General features: G+C 51.2%; 1 protein-coding gene across 1 annotated transcript in view; it reads left to right on the top strand.

Annotated features, from left to right (window-relative positions):
* The window catches only part of NPAS1 (neuronal PAS domain protein 1), a 98,047-nt gene that overhangs the window by 42,628 nt on the left and 31,730 nt on the right, over positions 1-23,689 (top strand). The window contains exon 4 of the mRNA XM_075016299.1: positions 9,445-9,518. Coding sequence (XP_074872400.1) covers positions 9,445-9,518 — 74 coding nt within the window. The remainder of the gene's footprint in view (positions 1-9,444; positions 9,519-23,689) is intronic.

The raw sequence follows: 23,689 nt of genomic DNA on the forward strand, positions 1-23,689 counted from the left end.
TCTCTTCTATAACGAAAGACCTGAATGCTACAAACTTTGTAGATTTTATCTCCCCTTCCCTCTCTCTGAACTAGCCCTTTGCCTTTCCCAGACCACAGAGCGGTAGAATCCGAAACCAAGAGCAGGGGGTTCTTATTTTGGTGCTTTGTTACTTTAAGAGTTGGCAACTTTTAAAGTATTAAAAAAAGAAGGTATTTTCATACATATGCCTCCCCCTTCCCCCCCCCCCCCCCCCCCCCCGAAGCCTCGCAGCTTTCTAATTCCTACATTAAATGCTTTTAATTATAGGAGCATTCGGTCTGACCTGCGGGGTTATTTCAAGAGAGGCGAAATGAAGGAATTAAAGAAAATGACAGAGAAAATTGCGGCAATTAGTGGAGTTTGCATTGTTCAGCGTGTCTGTCAAGGGAGCTCCGTGTTTGTTAGTTACAAGTAAATTCATACAGATAACAGAGGGAGCGATTATAAATGCCATCTCGGCTGCTGCAGGGTACCGCTGGTATTTTATTATTATAGATTTTTGGGGGTTTAATTCTTTGTGAAATAATATTTCTCCTCCAAAGTAGGAAAGGAAAAGACTTACACTTGCTCTGCCCACCATTCCTCCTCCTCCCAGCCCTGCGGGGCATCTGCTGAGTGCTGGTCCTGAGATGTTAATTTCATGGCTGCTTTGAAATAGGAGCATTTTGCCCCCTGTGTAAATAAGTGTCTCATAGAGCTGGAAGAGGCTTTGGGAGGTTGTCACGTCCAGTCCCCTGCCCTCTTGGAAGGACCAAGCACCACCCCTGACAGATTTTTTTCGTTTTGAATCTGTTTGCCTCAGATCCTGAAGTGGCCTCTCCAAGGAGTAAACTCACAACCCTGCGTTTACATGGCTAATGCGTGAACCACAGAGCTGTCCCTACACCGTTCATAAAGAAGATTGGCTGCTTCTTAAGATGGTCTGGGCTAATGGTTAGAGCTTGGCGTGCCTAAAGGGCCAGCCCCATTTCTGCCACAACCATGGGGCAGATGTTTCGACCAGAGAAAATTGTGCTACTTTAACAGTTAAACCCATATGAGCAGGGAGCAACTAGAATAAGAATAGGTCATATTTACTCTACACCACACTATAGCTGGGTTGGGGGTCGGGGCGGGAGATAATGAGGAGGCATTTCTGAGCATCACGGCTGGCAAGCAGATGCCCCTAGCTTGCTGGTAAAGCTATGCTTCTACTGCGGTAGATCGTGGGGGCTGGAAGGCCGAACTCTTGGGGTTTGGGAAGGAAGTGGTGTCTAGTGGTTGGAGTGGAGGAGGAGCTGGAAGCTGGGATTCTAAGGTTCTCATCACAAGTCTGGATGGTATGTGAGTCAGGGCTCTAGTACAGTTTGTTTTACTTTAGGCGGATGGGATAAGGTTTACCCATAAAAGCACAGTGTTGCTGGTGTAAGCAGCATTCACACTATAGGTTGAACCTCTCTCATCCGTCACCCTTGAGACCTGACCCGTGCTGCACAAGAATTTGCCGAACCGCGGGAGGTCAGTATTGTCTAGCAGCATCACCAACACCTCTATGGGTCACTGGGTTCCTAGGGGTAAATTACAGCTAAATAACAGCACAGAGCACTGCCAGCCAGGACCAGTGGCTGCAAACAAACTTCAAGGGACTACAGGACGCTTGGTTGCACCCATGATAAATGGACATCTGGCTAATCATTCTGGATCATGGTCGTTGCTGGACGAGAGATGTTTAATGTGCTGCAGTGATAGTTCTACTGGGATAGCTGCACCTCTCGGTGGGCATTTTTTTGTGGCGGGGCAGCAAGTGTATCAATTTTAAGAGAGATGGATACATTTCCAAATGGGATTGTATGGGGGTGGGGCTCTTGTATCTGGGAGGTGGGTTGTTGGCAGGGCTGAGCAAGCTCTGGGGCTCACTTCTCATTTCTGATGTTCTTCAAGCGCATGCTTCAGTCGAGCACCAGCAGGGTCAGCAAGGGTATTTTTCTGGGAGACTTTCTTTTTATAGCCTTCCACTGAAGCATCCGGAAGGATACACCTACTACTACTATTACTTAACCCTTGTACTCCGCAGGTCATCTACAGGTGTCCTCCACTTCATTCTGTCTTGGGACAAAACTTCTAGCTGGCTCCAGGAGTACCACAGTTGTTGTCCTTCAAGCTCAGTAGATCTTCTCCACGTTGTCTGAGGTCTTCCTCTTTTGCATTTTCCGTGTGGATCCCGCGTGAGAGCTTGACGGACTGTGCCGGATGGTGGTTTTCTGAGCGTGTGGCCCAGCCCTCCCCACTTCCTTCTCCTGATTTGAACATCAAGTGGTTCTTGTCCTGCTCTGTTCCAACGCTCCTCAGTTGTGACCAAGTCTTGCCACGTGATGCTTAGGACGTACCTCAGGCGTCCTGCTTATGAACATCTGTAGCTTGTGATTTAAAGACGTTTAGTGCGCCAGGTCTCGCGTCCAGACAAGCGCACACTCTGCATGTTTGTGTTGAAGATCTACGGTTTCACCTTCACAGATATGATTTGTGAACTGCACATGGGATGGAGAGAGTGTTGAATGTGGCTGTTGCTTTCCCTATTCTGGCACTGATCTCCTTGTCTGTTCCTCCCCCTATGCCCATAATACTCCCCAAGTCGTTGAACTGCTCCACATCTTCCGGGTCATCCCCTCCCAGTGTGATTATGGTGTTGTTGGACTGGTTGCTCCTTAGCGTCTTGGCCTTTCCCTTGTTAATGCTCCGTCCAGTCACTGAGGCAGTTTTGTCTAGTGTTGTGACCTTTTCTTTCATGTCGGTGTGAGAGGAGGGCGACAGTGTCAGCAAAATCACTGTCCTCTCGCTGTTTGAAAAGTGTCCACTGAGTGCCCCGTCGATCCATCTGTGGTTCTGTTCATAATCCAGTCCACTGTGATCAAGAACAGGAAAGGTGACAATAGGCACCCTTGTGAAGGATTCTGTCAAGACGCCATCATGAGCAGCTTGGCATATTGAGGGTTCATATGCTGAACGAATCAAGTCAGTAGTTTTGGATGGGCTGCCACGGGGTTGCAGCAGTTTCTACAAAGTATCTCTATCAACGCTGCCAAAGGTTTTTTCAAAGTCCATGAAGGTGGTGTAAAGGGGGCAGTTCCACTCGGGCGACAGTTCTGTGATCACTCTGAGAGTTGCTATTATTATAATACACCTAATAGCAATACAAATGTACAGCACCTAACACTGTCAGGTCCTGCTCCATGACTGGAGCTGCTACCATAATACACCTAATAGCAATACAAGTGTACAGCACCTAATACTGTCAGGTCCTGCTCCATGACTGGAGCTGCTACCATAATACACCTAATAGCAATACAAGTGTACAGCACCTAACACTGTCAGGTCCTGCTCCATGACTGGAGCTGCTACCATAATACACCTAATAGCAATACAAATGTACAGCACCTAACACTGTCAGGTCCTGCTCCATGACTGGAGCTGCTACCATAATACACCTAATAGCAATACAAGTGTACAGTACCTGACACAGTAGGGACCTGCTCTGTGACTGCGACAGCTCTTAGTGATATAATAGCAATATAAATGTACAGCACCTGATGCAGTGGAGTCCTGCTCTTTGGCAAGGGTTCTGAGGTGCTACTGTAATACACCTAGTAGCAACACAAATGTACAGCACCTTGCTAAACGGGGTACTGGTTGGCAATAGGTTCTGAGACTCTACTGTAATACTCCCAATATCAGTACAAATGCACAGCTGCTAGCACACTGAGGTCCTCTTGGCCACTGACTGAGGTGCCTAGGAGTTACCATAACACACCTAATAGCAACAACAAGGTGCAGCACCTAGCACCATGGGGCTCCTAGCTGTTGCAGGAGGCCTGGATGCTAGTCCCATCTCTGGCAGGGACCTGCTGGATGATCTTGAGTGAGTTAGTTCTGTCAGTCTGTGCCTCAGTTTCCCCTCCCTCCCCCACTCTAAAATAAATAGAACCATGTGGACTACAGCCTGGTGAGATTTTTTCAGGTGAAAGCTGCATGACACCAACATGCTGATTCAGTGATACCAAAACATTTTGTGACTTTGTGCTGGTTAGGGAAAAATTACAGAAAAACTCAGTTTCATTCCAAAGGAAAAACTGATTTTTGTCCAGTGTGCAACAACTTTATCTTTCAAAAATTCCTTGGATATTATTTTATTAAATTAAAAATAATAGAAAACAAAACAAAACAAAAAACAAAATGACATTTTAAGTATGTTGCAACAAAATGTTTAATTTGACCCCAAGCAATTTCTCCACGACTTTTCAATTCACCAGACAAGTCTCCAGTTTTTGTTTTCGAACTGACCCAACACATTTTTTAACTTTTCAGAGCTGCCATGCACCACACAAATCTGTTAGTCACCCAGCTTTGATACTGACCAATTTTGTCAAATGGTTAGAGATCAGAATCCACATACGAGAGGAAAGTGTTATCATTAAGCTATAATTTTGCGTTTATCTGAGGATGTGTCTATACTGCATAGTTACTTAAAAAAAAACTATCCTAGTGTCTACACAATACAGCCACTATTTTGAAATAATTTTGAAATAGCGGTTGAGTTATTTGGAGTTGGTAACCCTTGCTGAACAGGAAATAGTGCCTATTCTCAAATAAAAAAATAAAAGCAGTCTAGTAGCACTTTAAAGACGAGCAAAATAGTTTATCAGGTGAGCTTTCGTGGGACAGACCCACTTCTTCAGACCATGAAAGCTCACCTAATAAACTATTTTGCTAGTCTTTAGAGTGCTACTTCACTGCTTTTTGTTTTGATAGTGTATAGACTAGCACGGCTCCCTCTCCGTTACTATTCTGAAATAGTTATTTCAGAACAGGTGCTGTTAAGACAGAGAATAGTGCTTATTTCAATAGGCTCCTTGTGTGTAGATGGTGTATTTTGAAATAGCTAAGTATTACACTAAACTCTTTCATATCCAGCATTCTATCATCCAGACCTCTCAAATAACCGGCATTTTTAACCATAAGTAAATTTTAGTTACATTGTCCATTAAGTACAGTATGGTGAAAATAAATACAGCAAATACAGTATAAGTTTATAGTTTTGTTTGTTTCTTAATATCTAATCCAGTTTGTTGGTTTTAAAATATTTGGGGATCTTTTTTCCATATAAACTCACAGATTTTTTTAAGACCAGACAAAGACCACTGTGAGTGTCTGTGTTACCTCCTGAATAACCAGGACAGAGAGTCCTTCACAGTCACTCCTGAGTTTGATTTCAGCCAATTTAGGAAGAAAAAGAAGGAACGCCAGAGAGTGAGAGAAAGGAGGGGATGAGAGGAGATGGAGAGTAAGAAAAAGGAAAATAAAGAAAAAATAAAAATGAGAAAGACAAAAGAAAAACAAAATTTTTGATTCCAGTTTCATTGGAGGGGGAAAAGAAAAAGATATTTTTCCCATGAAAATGTCCCAGCCATGAGTGGGCCATAAGAGAGTCAGGAGAGAAGTTTTTCCCAGGCTGGGAGACAGTTTCTTTGAAAGGCACTGAAGTAAGGAGCTGGTCAGAAAATTTGCCTCCTGTGGGGAAATCTGACATGGGGAAACTTAGTTTTGTCCTGAATCAGAACGAAATGGCAAAGTGTTGAAAGTGTGATTGTGGAATGGAAATTCCCAAAGATTTCATTCTGGAAGCTGAGGAACGTTTCCTTTTCCTGACTCTGAGGCATCCTTTTGTAACTTTCAATATAAACAATCAAAACTGTGGTAGGAAATATAATGAAGAAATAGAACAAAATTCAGACTTTTCATGTAACGTAGCAGTTGATACCAAATGAATCAAAGCAAGAAATTTGAAATAATCGATGTTCCTCTGACCAAAACTATGATGTCTGACAGAAAATGGTTCTCTCGGCGTTCTTTTTGGCCAACTCGCAGGCAAATCCACGGGGAACCAAACCGCTGACTTCACCTCAGAGGAACCCACTGTCCCATAGCCCCCCGCTACCTCATTCTTTTGAAAGCTCAAGTTGCCTTGATCAGTTGAGTTCCTGCCCCCACCTCCCCTATAGCTCCTCTGTGGACCCCGGGAGCCAGGGATCTTTGCCTTCAGCTGCTGTGAGCCAGGCCTCTGTGTAGCAATGAGAGGCATCTGAAAGAAAGGTTAAGCTCAGGTCCTGTGAACCTTTCAGGCTTTTGGGGGAGCTGTGAATGCGGAGCTGATAAGTATTCTGCTGCCATCCGCCTGGAATGTTCAAAGGACAATGGCAAATTCTCCTCCACTCCCCAGTGCAGTGGGTCTCTCTGGCTTGTGTGATGTGCAAATCCTCCTTCCTCGCCTCTGTGTGTGCGTGTTTTCCTTCAGCCCTGAGGCTGGTTTACGATGCAGGATGAGACCTTGACTCTATAGCATTCCCCCATCCCCCAGCCTCCAGGAAACAGATGCTTGTAAATTCCACGGGACTTCAGGAAATGAAAAAAGCAGTCCTGTAGCACTTTAAAGACTAACAAAATAATGTAGTAATTTTTGTGGGACAGACCCACTTCTTCACTCGTCCTCCTAGGCAGGAATTTCTGTTGGGGATGTGCGTGCTTTCTTGGTAAGCGCGGACCACAACTTTTTTTAAGTGTAAAGGAATTCAAAATAGTCGTGTGATGACTGTGTGTAAGAGAGGGGTAATGAAAAGCTGGAGTGGAAACCGTGATTGGTAAAATGGTTTTGTTATAACAGACTGAAATTTTGTACTGTAATAATGGCTTGATAGAAATTACGTTCTGGGATCTTGCTGTAACATCAGACATGAGAAACAGTAGTGCCTTGTCCCCTGCCCTGGTGCTAGCAGCCAAAAGCTTGCTGGGAAATGTAGTCCCTTCCCTGCTCCAAGGCCAGTTCTCTAGGCAGGGAGCTGGCCGAGAACTACAGCTCCCAGGGTGCTTTGGGTTCCCCAATCATGCCCTGCTGGCTCCCTCTGCACAGTGAAGCAGGGAGGAAGGGATTGTAATTGGACATGGGAGGGTATTTGCAACTTTCACACGCACACCGCCCCGCTGTGTACAGGCCTGTTGTCCTCCCATCCCCAGTAGAAATAATCCCTCCCTTCTTGCCCACCCCTTTGTAAATCGGCCAGGACTACACGAGGGGGAAAAATCGATTTAAGAGATGCAGCTCCAGCTATGAGAATTGCACAGCTGCAATCGACGTAACTTAAATGGATTTTTTGCTGCTGTCCCCACTGTGGGAGGCCAACGGGAGGAATTCTCCTGACAACTTCCTTTACTCCTCACGACTGCGTCCGGTATTGCATCCAGTTCTGGGCCCCCCAGTGCAGAAAGGACATAGATGCATTGGAGCGGGTCCAGCGGAGGGCAGTGAAGATGGTGAGGGGGCTGGAGCACATGATCTGGGAGGAGAGGCTGAGGCATTTGGGGTTATTTAGTTTGCAGAAGAGAAAACTGAGGGGCGATTCGATAGCAGCCTTTAACTTCCTGAAGGGGAGCTCTAAAGAGGATGCAGAGAGGCTGTTCTCAGTGGTGACAGATGGCAGAACAAGGAGCAATCGTCTGAAGTTACAGAGGGAGAGGTGCAGGTTGGATATTAGGAAAAACTACTTCAGCAGGAGGGTGGGGAAGCACTGGAATGCCTTGCCTGGAGAGGTGGTGGAATCTCCGGCCCTACAGGTTTTTAAATCCTGGCTTGACAAAGCCCTGGCTGGGATGACTTAGTTGGGGCTGATCCTGCTTTAAGGACTCGCGGTCCCTTCCAGCCCTCGGATTCTATGATTCTGTGAGTACCAGGGTTGATACCAGTGCCCTGATCATTTGATTTAACGTGGCCTTACTAGGCCCTACTAGCAACCACCAGTGCATTGATCTTCCAGTAAATATAGATGTGCCTGTAGAAGTAACTCCATTGGAGTCAAGGGAGCTGATTCCCATTGGCCTGACCCAGGTCTGAGTCAGCCGTAATAGTGTGGGAGCTGATGCAGTGACACCAGGTAGATTTGTGAGGTGCCATCTTCCCCACAGAGCACAGCTGCATGGCCAAAACCCACTGCACAGCAGAGTCGCATGAACAGCTGGTGCCCTGGGGTAAGCGGGGCTGTAGCCTCTGCCTCCCTGGCCCGGCAGGCAGCTTACGTTACAACCAGCATGGCCCTTGGGTGATTGGCGATCGGTGGCTGGCTGTGGATGATGCTCCTGTTAACGATGCCTGGATGCACCTGATGTTCACAGCTTGCACAATGCTTGTTTCAGCTTGTGCAGTCACAGCCGCTCCCCCAGGTTGTTACAACAGCTGGGGAAGAATTCCCCCATCCCCCATTTCTCCTTCAAGGGCCAAAGATTTCCTGCCCCAGGCAGGGTTGCTGCTATTTTTTTCCGTCCCTGTGTGGTATAAATTTTGCTACACACTGAGGCGTGGGTGGATCTGCACCACCGGCAGAATCACAGGCTGCTGGCTGTGGTCGCTCTGCTAATCAGCTGGGCGGCCCCTCAATCTCTCCTGGGCAGCTGCCCAAGCGTTTAGCTCATAGGGCACAGCTGAGACTCTGGAAGTCGCAGGATATCCCAGTTCTCTCTCCCCCGACTTCCAGCTGCAGTGGAGACCTCAGGCCAGAGGGTGCTGGCTCCAGGGCTGTGCTGCTCATCCCAGCTCCTCCGCTCATTGATCGGCACCACAACTGCTGTGACCTACCTGAGCTGTCACACTCTAGGCTCTGGCTGCTCTCCAATGCCAGTCCTGTGCCACGCCCGCACCGCAGATCCAGGCTAATGCAGTACGGCATCAGAAGCGGCCGGCAGCAGAAGCTATGGACTGTGGGGGTATCATGCCTGGCCAGGGAGGGTTTGGATAATTCCCATTCGGTGGCTCATGGGGGGAAGGCGTCAGGATTCCAGCCACAGCTCTAGAAGGTCGTGGGATCTAATGGTTGGAGGCTGCTGGTGGTCAGCTCCTTGGGTTTATGCCCAGCCCTGGGAGGAGGGGGGCATGTGGCTTAGTGGTTAAAGCAGGGGACTGGGTGTGAGAGCTCTTGGCTTCTGTTGCTTTTTCCACCCTCAGTGCCTTCAGTCACCTCTGTGACTTGGTTGCCTCCATTGGTCACATGGGAGTTTTACCTGCCTTCCCCCCCCGCACGTCAGGCCTAGATCGATCAGCTCACATAACGCTCTGGTTGCAGCTGATGGAGACAGGCAAAGTACTGTCACTGGCTTGCTAACACCCTGTGTTTCCGAAGCACTAGGGATGTATTCGCTATCCCCATTTTTACTGGGAAACTGAGGCATGGGGAAGGGAGAGTGACTCAGAGAAGAGGAGGGAGCAGAAGGCCTTCGAACTAGCGTGGCCTTACCCTTCACAATCACATTCATAATGCCAGGGTATCCCGCCGCAGCTGGGGCCGGGGGGACGCAGGTGCCACGCAGCAGGGGGCCGTCTCTGACCGCTCGCATTCCTCTCTGCAGGTCCCAGCAGGAGGAACGTGGCAGCTCTGCTAACCAAGCTCTTTGAACAGCACCTGGGAGGACACATTTTGCAGGTGAGTCCTGGCTCCCCAGGGAAGGGTTAACAGCCCTGCAGGCTCCACTTGCTGGTTGAAGGGGCTGCCGAGGCCGAGGCCGACCTAGGGGGAGAGGAGAATTGTGCATTGCCTGGTGAATGGCGGCTGTGGGGCAGTGGGGACTGGTCTGTGTCTATCAGAAATGGACCAAACCCCAAGGCCAGAGGGGGCGGGTTAGGGTGATACAGGAGGGGGAGGCTCTAGGACAGAGGTCAGCAACCCCCGGCACAGGTGCCAAGAGCAGCACGTGAGCTCAGCCCCACCCCTCCTCCCCCCTGCAGCCAGGAGCTTGCTCAAAGCCAGGCCGCCTGCGGGTTAGCAAAAGACCAGCTCATGCTACCAACCCCCGCCCCCGACATGGTAAAGCTCAGCACCTGCATTTATTAATTAACGACGCTGTTGTAAATAGGGCTCTTAGTGACTTTACAAAGTATCACCAGCACAGGTCAAAAGGTCAAATTTCGGCCCTCCACCTCGGAAAGGTTGCTGACCTCCGGGCTAGGGGCTCATCAAAGACTGACCATCAGGGGAAGCAGACGGCGCACATCCCCTCTCCCTCCCCGCCATGCTTTTCCCTTCCAGTTTCTTCACCCTCTTGGCTGGTGAGAGATCCACTGTCCCGGAGGGGCCCTGGGGCACAATGATTTGCCACAGCACAGCCATGCGCCCTGATGCACCCTCCATGGACGCTGGATGTAATACAGAATCAGCTCCAGCTGCTCCAGTGAAGCCAGTGGGACCTCATTCCCTCCAGGGGTGTTGGCTTGGGGCACAACGGCCTCTCCATCCCCACTGGCCAGCTCAAAAGCCGAGCGAGCCCAGCACTCGGGTTAGAGACAAATCAGACAACCCTGAAGTACTGCACAAGGAGAGATGGTGCTATCCTGCCAGCTGACAATGAGGCGGAAGGGGGCACTGTGTTAGCAATTCCCCCAACCCAGGCATCCTCAGGGGTCCAGAGAGGCCCAGGCCAAGTCCAGCGTTTGAGGCCCCTAGCTACAATAGAAACAAAAAGTGACAACCCGTGGAAAGTCCATGAGGCACCGAAAAAGGAGTGAGATGTAATCTGAGTATTTTTTTTCGTTTAACGAATACGTCCCTAGCCTTTTCCTGTGCACAGGCCCTCCATAGCGAGGGATGCCCATAAAAACAAATCACGAAAATTAATAAGGGTCTAAATCTGAGGCCCCATTTGAGCTTGAGGACAAATGGCCGGGGGGAGGTGAGGGGGTGGAGAAGGGGTCTGTCTGAGTTGCGCTCTTGGGCCCCCTCTGATTGGCCCTGTGCCTCCCCCCTGAGTTCGTACTGGCCCACTAGGGGGTGCTGTGTTGCAGAGAGTAGGGTAGAGAGCGCTTGCCCCTCTGAGTTAGCGCTGGCCCACTAGGGGGCGCTCTCCCCCCACCGAGTTAGCGCTGGCCCACTAGGGGGTGCTCTCCCCCCACTGAGTTAGCGCTGGCCCACTAGGGGGTGCTCCCCCCCACTGTGTTCGTGCTGACCCCATCAGCTGTTAGCAGGTGCTGTGCTGATGCTTTAGATGCAAAAGTGAAGGCCTGGTCTCCTGCAGTGTTCTCAGCGATCCCTGTTGCCTGTTGCTCGGGATTAGGGGTATTGGCTCCAGGGTCTCGACTCCCATTCCGTCTCGGGTAATCGCACTTTTTCTCTTTAAATCCCCTTGCAGTTTCGAACAAAAGTGGGATGCTTTCTAGCCTAAAATTGTGGCGGCATTTTGCTGTGCCGCTGTCAGACAACAGCCGTGTGTCACCCCAGAGGAAGGCATGGAAGCATGGCGGGGGGGGGGGGGGGGGGGCTGGCGTCCCAGGGGTTAACGCAAAGCTCTGGGCTCAGCTAGCTCCGCCCACTCTGCCTGCCACCAATGGCAGGGCTGCAGGGGGATGAAAAGGACGGCGCCTGGCTCAGGTTGGGTCAGGAGGAGGTTCAGGGGTCTCAAGACCAGAGCGGCAGCCTGTCTGCTCAGCAGCTATGGGACCAAGTAAGCCCCAACCCTACTCCTCTGGGGAAAGGGGGGACCCACTGAGAGACCCTAACAAAGGGGAATCTGGACTCTTGGGGTCACACCCCAAACATATGCACTAGCTAAGGAGCGGTTCAGGTTTCCCAAGCCAGGAACACAGGGGCCAGCGCCTCCCTGTTTCTTCCCGTACACTGTGATCTAGCCACTAGGCCACCCAGCCACAGGGCCACAGGGCTTATATGCCACAACCAACTTCCTGAAACATCCCTGAGGGACAGGGCCCTTCGAGGATCCTGATCCTGCACATCCCTATGCTACATAACATTTTAAATGTGGTGCTCAGTGCACATTCAAAGGCCATGGGGGTGTTTTGGGAGGGGGCGAATTCTGGGAGATCACAGGCTGTGGACGAGGAGCCATTAAAATGGGGCTGTTCTGAACATGGTGCAAAAGGCAGCAATGAAGTTTGGGTCTTGGCTTTGAAATTGGGGAGAGGGTCCCTTCAAGTACCTAATAGAGTATTACAAAGAAGAGGGAGAAAAATTGTTCTCTTTGGCCTCTGAGGCTAGGACAAGAAGTAATGGGCTTCAACTGCAGCAAGCTGGGGGGATAGTTTGGAAACTAACCTCCTAACTGCCAAGGTGGTTAAGCGCTGGAATAAATTACCTGGGAAGTTTATCTCCGTCACTGGAGATATTTAAGAGCAGGTTAGACAAACGCTGGTCTGTGATGATGTAGATGGGACCTGGTCCTGCCATGAAGGCAGGGAACTGGACTTGGTGCCCTCTTGAGGTCCCTTCCAGTTCTGGTGTTCTGTGATTAGACTCACTAGCTCAGCTCCCTCTCTGGAGTGTCCACCTGCCCCTAGCATCTGTCCAGAGACCACTTTGCTCCCCTCGTTGCCTGGGTCTAGCCCTGTTCCCCTAGTCTTTTAGCTTGAGATCAGCTTTCCAGCATGCTTTTCCATCAGCCTTTCTGTGCCTGTGGGAATTCCTTTTTGGGACCCTCTCTTCTGCCGTCCTGCTCAGCTTTGGTTCTTCTGCCAGTTGGTAAAGGACACGGGGAAGCTAGCTTGGTCACTGGGGCTAGCCCTCACCAGTGTTTTTCTCAGCATGCCAGTGGCAAAACCAAGACTAGAACCCAGGAGTCCAGACTCCCTCACCCTACCCCTCGGCTGCACTTCTCCAGAGCTAGGTATAGAAACCAGGATTCCTGCTCTGCCAGCCACTAGGCTGCATTTCCCCAGACCTGGGAACAGAACCCAGGAATCCTGGCTCCCAGCACAACCCTGCCCCCGGCCCCATAGAGCACACAGAATAAAATCCACTTCTGTTGCTCCGTCCAGCTCTGCCATCCATAATCCCCCCACCCTCCTGGAAAGTGTTCTGCTAGGGACACAGGACAGATGTCATGCACCCAGGGCTGGGGGGGGGCAGCAGCCGTATGATCGAGTTACCAGCCTGTGAGCCGGCGCTGCGCCAAGGGACAAGGACATAATGCGATTGGGCTGCTCAGCCAGGCCCTTGCAAACTGCATTTCCTTCCCAGCAGCCCCCAGCACGGCCAAAACACCTGCTGCTTTCCTGGCACCCTGTCCTCACACCCCGGGATAATGCAGCTTCATTCCAAGCAATTGCATTATGGGCTGTGGAGGGGGAATGTAGGGAGCAGGGAGGCAGGGCAGCTTGGCAGCTGCTTTGCTGGGAGTCAGGTGGTCATGTGTGAGGCTGGAGATCGGGGAGCGGGGGTGGGGGGACTACTGGAGAGGACCCCAGACCTCTGTGGAACAGCCTGGTTCCACGGTCATACTAATTCCTCCAGCCCCTTTAATTTAACCCCTTGGTTCCCAAGCTGCTTCAAACCTTGCCCCCTCCAGTGTTCCACAAGCAACTGACTGCAAGATCCAACCATCTCTGGGCAGCTGAGAGTGGGAGAGGACACAGGGGCTGGCACAAGAGATGGGAAGGGACCTGGGTCATGGAGCCAGTCATCCCTGCCAGGCATTTTAGGAAGTTTTGTCTCCCTCTTCTGAAAGGGAAGAGAATGTGCATGACCCCTGGAGAGCTGCTAGTGACTCCCCCTCTGTGGGGTGCGTGACTCTCATTTAAGCCTTTAAAGAGCAAGAAAGAATAACTCATCATAATACCTTATAGAGAGTGATAGGGGAGCAACACAGTCTAGTGGTTAGAGCAGGAGGGGTTTGGAGTCAGGGCTCCTGGGTGGTATCCCCAGAGCTCGGAGGGAATAGAGTGTCTAGCTCTTATATAGAGGTGGTTTTTTTTTAAATCAGTGGCTCTCAAAGCTTCACCAAGCAGGCAGTAGCCCCACTTACACTGGGGGAAACTGAGGCACAGAGCTGGACAAAGACAAGCCTATCTACTGGGCCAGTGGCGGTGCTAAGAAAGGTGCCCAGCTTCCCACTCTCAAAGGAGAGCTGCTGGGAAAGGCGGAGCATTTCCCATAACTTGCACATCGTTTTCTTGCTAAAGTTGACATTGACACAGAAATCCAGCATCGTCTGAGCTGTGCAAGCCGTGCTTTCACCCGCCTGAGACAAAGGGTCTTCAAGAAGGGTCTTCGAGAACCGGGACATCGATGCCAAGGAAAAGCACAGCAGTTATTCCAACGTTACATTATCCATGTGAAACCTGGACAACATACAAGCGTCGTTTGAACCATATCATCCATGCTGACTCAAGAGAATCCTAAACATCTCTTGGGCAGACAGGCGCACAACAACTAGCATCCTGGAAGAGTCCAACATGACCAGCATTGAAGCCATTATCATTCACCACCACCTTCATCTGGTGTGGGTGTCTGATCAGCACCTCCCAAAACAGATTCTGTTTCCCAGGTTGGAGGAAGGATGGAGGAGCATTGGTGGCCAGAGGAAGTGATACAAGGACGTGCTGAAGGCCCCGGTGAAAAATTGCACATCATTGTCCACCCCTGGGAGAACCTTGCCCAGGACCATCCGCAGTGGAGAACGGTAGTCCATGAGGGGGTGCCAAAATCTGAGAGGTCCCGCCGCAGTGCAGATGAGAAGAGGTGGAGAAGAAGAAAGAGCAGCAAAATCTGCCCTGCACCCCTCCATCGGCTACCAACACCTGCCTCCTCTGTGGTAAGACCTGCGGCTCCACTATCGGGCTGATCAGCCATCAGTGGACTCACCAATAGGAGGGTGACATGAAGACATCCTGCTCATTATCAAGTGACCACCAAGAGAGAGAAAAGATGCCAGTCTCCCCTCCCACCACAGCCCAGTGCCATATCCACCAGCCCATAGTGGTCCCAGTGTATTTGTTACCTGTGGGAGCTCACCAATGAGAGGGATAAAGAGTTCTCAACCCCGTTCCTTAGGATGAGCAATGTGGAATCAAAGTGGTAGGGAGGAGGCATGTCTTTCTCACAAGCCCCACCCACAAACCAAGCCCCACCCACTCAGGGCAACAAATTGAGGTGGGCCTGAGAGGGCCTGTCTCTAGGGGAGGGGAGGGGGATTGCATTGGAGCAGGGGGCTGGGGGTCCCTGGCTTTGGGGTTGGGGTGGGGAATTGGGGTACAGTGGGGGGGCTGGGTGCCTGGCTCTGAGAGACGGGGGAGGGCACTGAGCCACATATTATATATTTATTTTAATGTATCTATAGATAATGTACCTATAAAACATGTGGCTCTTTACACTCTATTCACAGCTATTTTCGCTCTTTGTCTTTAACTGGTTGGCCACCCTGGAGTAGGTTCTCTCCCTTCCATCGCCCCTCTTCCAACCCTCCTCCCACTGCGCTACTCTTCCTAGACTAGAACAGAACCCAGGAGTCCTGACTTTGAGCAAAGCACCGCCCCCCCCCGCTCTAACCACTAGTCCTCACTCCCTTCCCAGAGGGGGCGAGAACCCAGGACTCTCAGAAATCATTAGACAGGAAGCACTGGAAGGGACCTCAATAGATATTTTAGTCCAGTCCCTGTGCGGAGACAGGACTAAACATTCCCAATTCTAAACCATCTCCAATAGGTGTTTGTGCAACCTGTTCTTATGAAACCTCCATAACAGAGATCCCACAACCTTTTGGGGCAATTTGTTGCAGACCTTAACTAGTTTGATGGTTAGGAAGTTCTTCCTAATATCTAACCTCAACCTCCCTTCCTTCCATTTGAGCCAACTGCTTCTTGTCCTGGCCTCAGTGGTGAAGAACAATTCATCTCCTTCCTCTTCAGAATAGCCTTTAACGCCCTTGAAGACACACATCTCCTCCTCTGTCTTCTCTTCTCCAGACACAACAAAGCCAGTGTTCTCAATCTGTCCTTGGAGGTCACGTTTTCTAGACTCTTAGTCACTTTTGTTGCTTTCTCTGGACTTTCTCCAATTTCTCCACATCTTTTCTGGCACAAGCCACCAGCTGAGGCCCTATCAGCATGGAGTAGAGTGGAACTACGTTTCGTGTTTTGCTTACGACTCTGCTGCTCATACCGCCCAGGAGGAGGTTCACTTTTGTTTTCACAACAGTGTGTAATGGGGTCCAGTCGCTCATGAGGGCCCCTCTGCAGCCAAGGGTACCACGTAAGGTCCTATCTGGTTGTCTTGTGGGTTCTGAGGCTGGGGGTCTGACTAGCCCTGTCCAGGGTGCTGTCAGTTTGTATGGTAGGCTTACGGGTCTTGCCCAGGCCTAGGTTCAGCTCACACTCAGAGCTGTCCATAGTGCTGCTGGTCTCTGGCTAGTGAGGAACTGGGAGGCCTTACCCCCAACAGCTTCTTTTATATGGGCCTGCTGGGTCCTGATTGGCTGCTGCAGAGACAGACACTCTCTCCTGCCTGGAGGACTTCTTTTCTGCTCCTCTCGCTGGGATGGGGTGTGCAAAGGCCTCCGGCCTGCTGTAGGAGGCACCGGAGCCTAGCCCACCCCATCACACAGTGTTACATTGTTGACTCATATTTCATTTCTGATCCACTCTCACTCCTAGATCCTTTTTGGCAGTTCTACTTCCTGAGCAGCCACGGCCCAGTTTGTATTTGTACAACTGACTCTTCCTATTTTGCATTTGTCCTTGATGAAGTTCATCCTCTTTATTTCAGCTCATTTCTCCCGTGGATCACGCTCATTTTGAATTCTAACCTTATCCTCCAAAGTGCTTGTAACCCCACCCGGCTTGGTGCTGTCTACAAATTTTATAAGCATGCTCTCTGAGTTGCTCTGAAATCATTGATGAGGATATTGACTAGCACTGGACCTGGGACAGATCTCTGGGGAACCCCACTCGATAAGCCCTTCTGCACTCACAGGACAAGGGGGAGCTCAGTGGTTTGAGCATGGGGCTGCTTAAACCCAGGGTTGTGAGTCCAATCCTGGAGGGAGGAAATAGATTTAAAAAAAAAATCTCAGTGAATGTGGTAGGTCCTGCTGTGAGTGCAGGGACTGGACTCAATGACCTCTGACGTTCCCTTCCAGCTCTGAGATAGGTAGATCTCTATATCTGAATGATAGAGTAGCCAGGGATCAGCAACCTTTCCAAGGTGGCGTGCTGAAATTTGACCCTTTGACCTCTTTGTACAGGTTGAGGGCTGCTGATACTTTTTAAAGTCACTAAGAGTCCTACTTAAAACAGCTTCATTAATAAATGAAGATGCCGAGCTTTACCATTTAGGTGGGGGCTGGTGGCAATAGCTGGTCTTCGGTTAATCCACAGGCTTGGAGCAAACTGCCAGCTGCATGGGGGAGAATGGGTAGGGCTGAGCTGCTGTCTCATGTGCCATCTGTGCTGGGGATCGCTGACCCTGGGATTAGCACTGGCTCAACAGGGCCCATGTCCAGATACCCAGACCAAATGTGGGGCCCTGGGAAAAATGGACATCCTTGTGCCCTGACCTTTTGGACCCACCCAGCCCTCCTACCAGGAGTGGAGTCCAGTCACAGGGATGTGGCAAGCTAGCCAGGGATCAGGATTGGGGCAGGCAAGCGCCCCCCCCAAGCCTGACCCCATTTTCCTGGCAGGAGCATCTGGAGGAAGATGTGAGGGGAATTGCAGGTAGAAAGGCCCTACAAAGCCCTAATCCACCCCTGTCTTCCCAGGTGGCTTGTAACCCACAGATAAACTACTCGCTAAGTGCCATTTTCCAACCTGCTGTGAACCCACCTTAGAGGCAGCTGATTCCCAGCCCCCTGCACTAGTAGTTTTTTTTAAAGCCTGTTTGCCCCAGATCCCTAAATGGCCCCCTCAAGAATTGAGCTCACAACCCTGGGTTTTGCAGGCCAATGCTCAAACTGCCAAGCTCTCTTTCCACCTTCTGTGGGCCCTTTCTGGGCAGGCGGGGGTCTAGTCTATCCTACTTCAAACCTTGTTGCTTTCAGGAGGGGCTTGTAGGTTTGGCGTTTAACACCTTGCCCTCCTGGCCGGTAATAAACATGGCATAGGAATAATCTGTCGGGGAGGGGGGTAATCCCCCCCATCACATGAACACCCCCCACCAAACGAGTGTCAAGTGTTTAATTACCGGTGACCCATGAATGGCTCATCACAACCACTTGATAAAAAAGCAATTTTGTCTGGCAGCGGTAATTAGCGTGGCTCAGCGTTAACGTGACTGTCAGTGGCATTCATCTCCCATTATTATCATGTCTCTCCCTAACGGGTTCGTGGTGGGGTGTGGGGGGGAGTTGTGCTTGTACAAACATATTCAGCACAATGGTTTCTGCTGCTTGGATCCACACGCACGCCTGTAGCAGAGACCGGCACTCACCTCGGTCTGCGGGGCACTGCCTGTGGCTCCTGCTATGGATTTGCAGCTGTGGCTCTCAAAGAGCAGTTGCAAAGGAAGCAGATCTCATCCCCTTTGTCCCTGCTTGCAAGATGGGTGGCGAAGTTTGGAACTGAACCCAGACATCTGGGCTAGTGTTTTCTCTCTCTTTAAAATCCAGGAGCGGAATAAATTTTGCTCTGTGCACCAAAGCATGTGTGGGTGTGCACCACCCAGAGACACACGCTGCCCCCTGCGGGTGCTCTGCTGATCAGCTGGGTGGCAACTGACTCTTTTCTGGGTACCACCCAAGCGCTCAGCTTACAGGGAACCCTGCTCCTAGCCAGCCCTGCTTGCTATGACATCCCTCTCAACATCTGGGATTACAGCCTCGGTGTCCTGACTCCCAGGCCACCCTGTTCTAATCAACCAATCCCCATTTCACTCCCTGAGCCGGAACTAGAACCTGGGAGTCCTGACACCAGCCCTCCCCCACCTCATCCATGCCACAAGCACTAACTGTATGAGAGTCCCTCCCACAGCTGGAAATACAACCCAGCATTCCTGATGCCCGACCCCCTTCCTGCCAACTTTACCCAAATTACAAGGGCCCTACGAAATTAACAGCCAATGCAGAACACATTGCAGACTGTGAAATCTGGTCTCCTCCGTGAAATCTGGCCTTGACTCTATCCCATAGAGAGTTCACGGGGGAGACCAGCGTTTCTCAAACTGGGGGGTCCTGCCTCAAAAGAGAGCTGCAGGGGGATCACAAGGTTATTTTAGGAGGGTCGCAGCAGCGGCAGCCTTATTTCTGTGCTGCCTTCAGAGCTGGGCAACTGGAGAGCAGTGGTTGTAATGATGGCCGGGTGCCCAGCTCCAAAGGCACCATCCTGCCAGCAGCTGTGCAGAAACGAGTGGTAATGACTTTCTTAACTCTAACCCCTGTATTCCGAGAGGTCACCTACAAGTCTTCTCCACTTCACTCCATCTTGGGACAAAACTTCTAGCAGACTCCAGGAGCACCCCAGTTGTCCTTCAGTCTCAGTAGATCCTCTCCACGGTGTCCAAGGTCTTCCTCTTCTGCATTTTCCTTGCGGGTTCCACGTGAGAACTTGACGGGCTATGCTGGGTGATGGTTTTCTGAGAGTGTGGCTGAGCCATCCCCACTTTCTTCTCTTGATTTGAACGGCAGGTGGTTCCTTTCCTGCTCTGTTCCACAGCTCCTCATTTGTAATACCATACCTGCAGTGCCCTTACTTCTATGCTGCTGCTGCCGCCGCCGCCTTCCGAGCTCGATTCCTGGCCAAGTGGCCAGCAGCTGCTGCTCTCCGACTGCCCAGCTCTGGGAGGCAGCAGCGTTGCCAGCAGTAGCACAAAAGTGTAGCAAAACCCCCACCTCCCCTACAATAACCTTGCAAACCGCCCACCCCACCTCCTTTTTGGGCCAGGACGCCGATAATTACAACAGCTTGAAATTTCAGATGTAAATACCTGAAATCATTAAAATGATCATTTTAAAAAGCTTACAACCATGTAATTGACCAAAACGGGCTGCGTATTTGGTAGCACCTTGCACATTGCATCCTAGCTCCTAGCCTGCCCTGTTCCAAGCCACCAGTTCCCTTCCCAGAGCTGGCAACAGAACCCTGGAGTCCTGGTTCCCAACCTTGCGCTCGGCTCGCTAGATGAGGAAACCAAGGCCACCAACCGCTGGGGATAGGACATCCAATATACAACCGCATGTAGGAGGAGGAGGAGGAAAACCTGTCGGGGCTCCGCAGTGCCCCCTGGTGGCCAGGCTGGGGCTCAGCCACTCGTCAGAGTATTCTGTATGCTAGCTATCTATGCACCTCCTCACCTGTGGGGAGAAAAGTCCTCTGCTGGCAGGTAACTGTTGCCCTGCAGGAGGCCAGAGCTGAAAGGGTTAACGCTGTGTGGTGCGTGGGGGGGTCATTGGGCAGCAGAGCTAACGCGCCATTCGGTAGAATGGGGCGGTGCCCCACTGCAGCAGGGCTAAGCCAGCCATGGGGCCTGCAGGTGAAATTCCATTGAGCTACACTCGGGCAGGTATTGGCCCTTGGAGGTATCTCAGCTCTTTACAGGCACAGTTAAGGAGCACAGCAGGGAAAGGGAAATCCTGGCTCGGGTGGGCCATCAACAGACCAGGATACCATCTAATCCAGGGGTCGGCAATCAAAACAGCAAGAAGAGCCATTTTTCCCTATCTGGTAAAAACCTCAATAATTCAAGAGCCGCGCTGCACATGGATACGAGATGGTCCTTAATAAATAAACACAAACCACTTTTTGTCACCCCGCTTTAAGAACTGCAATGCGACGCATCTTTGCTACAAGACGTTCACAAACTTTTCACGTCATCTGTTTCCTCACCCTTTATGTGTGTTTCTACCCCTGTCTGCCTGACTTTCACTCCTGAACCTTCTCCCTCGCTGGAGAGTGCTGGGGGGGGGGGAGTTGTAGAGTGTTTTGAGATCACACATTGTTTGCTGTTTAGATATGAGTGGTTCATTTGGGGGCTTTTAATCAGGAAGGGCTTTTTTTTTTCCACTTTGCAATTATAGTGCTGGGAGCCACAAAGAAGTCCTTAAACAGCCAAGTGCAGCTCCAGAGAAGCAGGTTGCAGGCCCCTGGTCTAATCAGTCCAGCTTGGGGGTGGGGGGGGTCCAGGCTTAGGCTCCCAAAGTGCCTTAAGAAATTGTAATAACTTCTTCGTGCCCTGGAACGAAGCTGCCTTTGGAATAGGGCACAGCAGCTGTTTATCTGGGGCTCACTCATCTAGTGCTCATATTCCAGGCTTTTCCCCCCTTGCATGTGACTCCCTGCAGTGCATCTTAACACAGCTACTTCCGTGAGAGGATGTGGCCTGGTAGGGCTGCCTCTGGAGTGGGGCAACGGCAACTGTTGCTAGAAACACGCTTCATCCAGTGCTGAGATGCAGCCATCTCTAGGGTGCAGCATGGCAGATATTGATAATGGCAATCACTCCCAATGCCAAGATGCAGCTGCCTCTGGGGTGGGATGCAGCATCTGTTACACAGGAACCCTTGCCCTGAGGCAGCCCCTTGTGGGATGGGGCTGTTTGGCTGTCAGGCAGCATGCCAGTCTAAGGCAGGCCAAGAAGAGCAACACCTCTGAGAGGGGAATTAAAGGAGCTGGGAGACAATTAATGGAGCTGGAATTTGGCCAGGACATTGGCGTTAAAGCTGGCACATTATTCCCCAGTCCCTGGAGCAGATGGGGTGGAAGAGGGGAGCAGGGCCATGCCACCAGGTCACAGCTTAGCATTTTAAACACCATCAGGAGCTAAAGCAGTTGTGTGCTGCGTCCTGGGACCTGCCTGCACAGCTGCATACGTGCCTTATTCACCATTACACCTGAAACCAGCCGGTGGGCTCAGTACCTGGGATGCTGCTGAGCGGGTGTGGAGGAGGGGAGGTTTGTCTAATGGGACCCCCCCCACACACGCACATGCACACACATCTGGCCAGATGTAGCCTTATTTAAGCAGATGCTTTTGGTGGCTCGGTGGGCTGGATGCTGGGCTGCGCAGCTATGGATTCGGAGGCTAAATCTAACCCGGGGCAATGGAAACACAACGCTGGGGCCACCTAATCAGCGGGGAGAGCACAGATCAGGTCAGTGGCAATGAATTGATCTGCACCTGGGGAGGCAGCATGTGTGCGGGTCCTGTGCAGGAGGCCACAGCTGCTGGGACCACCGAGAGCATGTGGCTATGAGATGCCGCACAAGGGCCTCCCCTAGCACGCTGAAAGCACCAAACCATTGTTATTGGTTAGGTGGATTATGGGAGCACCTACGTACTCCAGTTGTCCACCAGACTCCCACTGTGCCAAGTGCTGTACCTTTTCGTTGCTGTTAGGTCTGTTATGGTAGCACCTAAGTACCCCAGTCTTGGGCCAGAGCCCCTTTCTACCACGTTCTGTATCTTTTTCTTGCTATTCGGTGGACTACAGTAGCACTAAGACCCCAGCTGTGGACCAGAACCCCGTTGGGCCAAGGGCTGTATGTTTTATTGCTGTTAGGTGTATTATGGCAGCACTTCGATACCCCAGTCATGGGCCAGGACCCCATTGTGCCAAGTGCTCTACTTTTGGTAGAGCATTAGATGTAGGACAGTAACCCCCTTGCAGCCCCAAGACTAGACCCCCTTGTGCTGAGTGCTGGACCTTCCTATTGCTATTAGGCATATCCAGGGTTTTTTCCTGCTGGAACGCACCAGAATGGCCTTTCACCACCTTTTTTCCATTAGTTTAGCACTGTGGGGCACCTCCAGCCACAGCTTGCACCTCCAGCTGATGTCTATTCAGAGGGCACATGGCCTCTGCCATGGCCAGGGAGCCTGCTTGGGAAACCTGCAGGGCTGCTGGTTGGGAGTCACCCAAGTAAGTCCCTGAGCTGGCACCTGCCTCTGGCACCCCAGATCCACCCTCCCCTCAGCCATCTGTCCCTGCTCCTTTCCCTCTATTGCATGTAACCTAAATCCTCTTCCCCCTCTCCTGTACGATGGCCCCAGCCAGCCCCTGCATCCTAGTCAACTGCACCAAGTCACAACCTCCTCCTGCCCTGGGTCACAACCCCGTCCTTCACCCAAACCCCACACACCCCTGCACCCCAGTCCTTTTCCCCAAGCTCCCTTCTGGTCCCAACCTTGTCCCAGACCCCACACCCCTCCTGCACCCCAGTCCCTTCCCCCAAGCTCCCTTCTGCACCCAACCCCCATCCCAGACCCCACACCTCCATTAATGTCATGGAAGGGTGCAGCCCTTGACCACTTTCTGAATTCTTGGTGTGGGCCCTCATCAGAAACTATTCCCCACCCCTGGGCTAGACTGAGGACTGCAGCGGGCCCTGGAGGCTCATGACAAGACAGGGGGGTTGCTGCTTCCCCTGGAAGAAGAGCAGGGCACTAGTACAAGAGTGCCCTGTGGTGGGGCATGGATTGAAACCAGCGTGGGTCCGACAGGGAGAGGAATAGAAGGGACAGTGGTGGGACGCTGTGAGTAGAGGGTCGGGGGGTCACTAGCGCTGATTCCCCAACATCTCAGCGGGAGGTGCTGGGGCAGAGATTCAGCGCCCCCGACATTGCCTCCCCCCTGCTTTAACTTAAAATAGTCATTACATATTTTAGGCGGTTTTCGCATGTCCGGGTGAGCTGTACGGTTCCACTGGATCCCTTTCCTCCAAAACAATCTCTGCCTGTGGAAGCTGATGCTCCAAAATATCTGTCAGTCTATAAGGTGCCACAGGACGTCTTGTTTTTGAAGATACAGACGAACTCGGCTCCTTCTCCGATACTTGTACCCAGAACGGTGTTTTCAGACTGTTGTTTTGAATGGTTTTCATTAAAGCTGAGCCCCCAACCTCCAGGAGGAATCATCAGACTTGAGTTCTGGCACCTTTTTTCCT

The sequence above is a fragment of the Carettochelys insculpta genome, chromosome 22, assembly GCF_033958435.1.
Source record: "Carettochelys insculpta isolate YL-2023 chromosome 22, ASM3395843v1, whole genome shotgun sequence".
Lineage (NCBI taxonomy): Eukaryota > Metazoa > Chordata > Testudines > Carettochelyidae > Carettochelys > Carettochelys insculpta.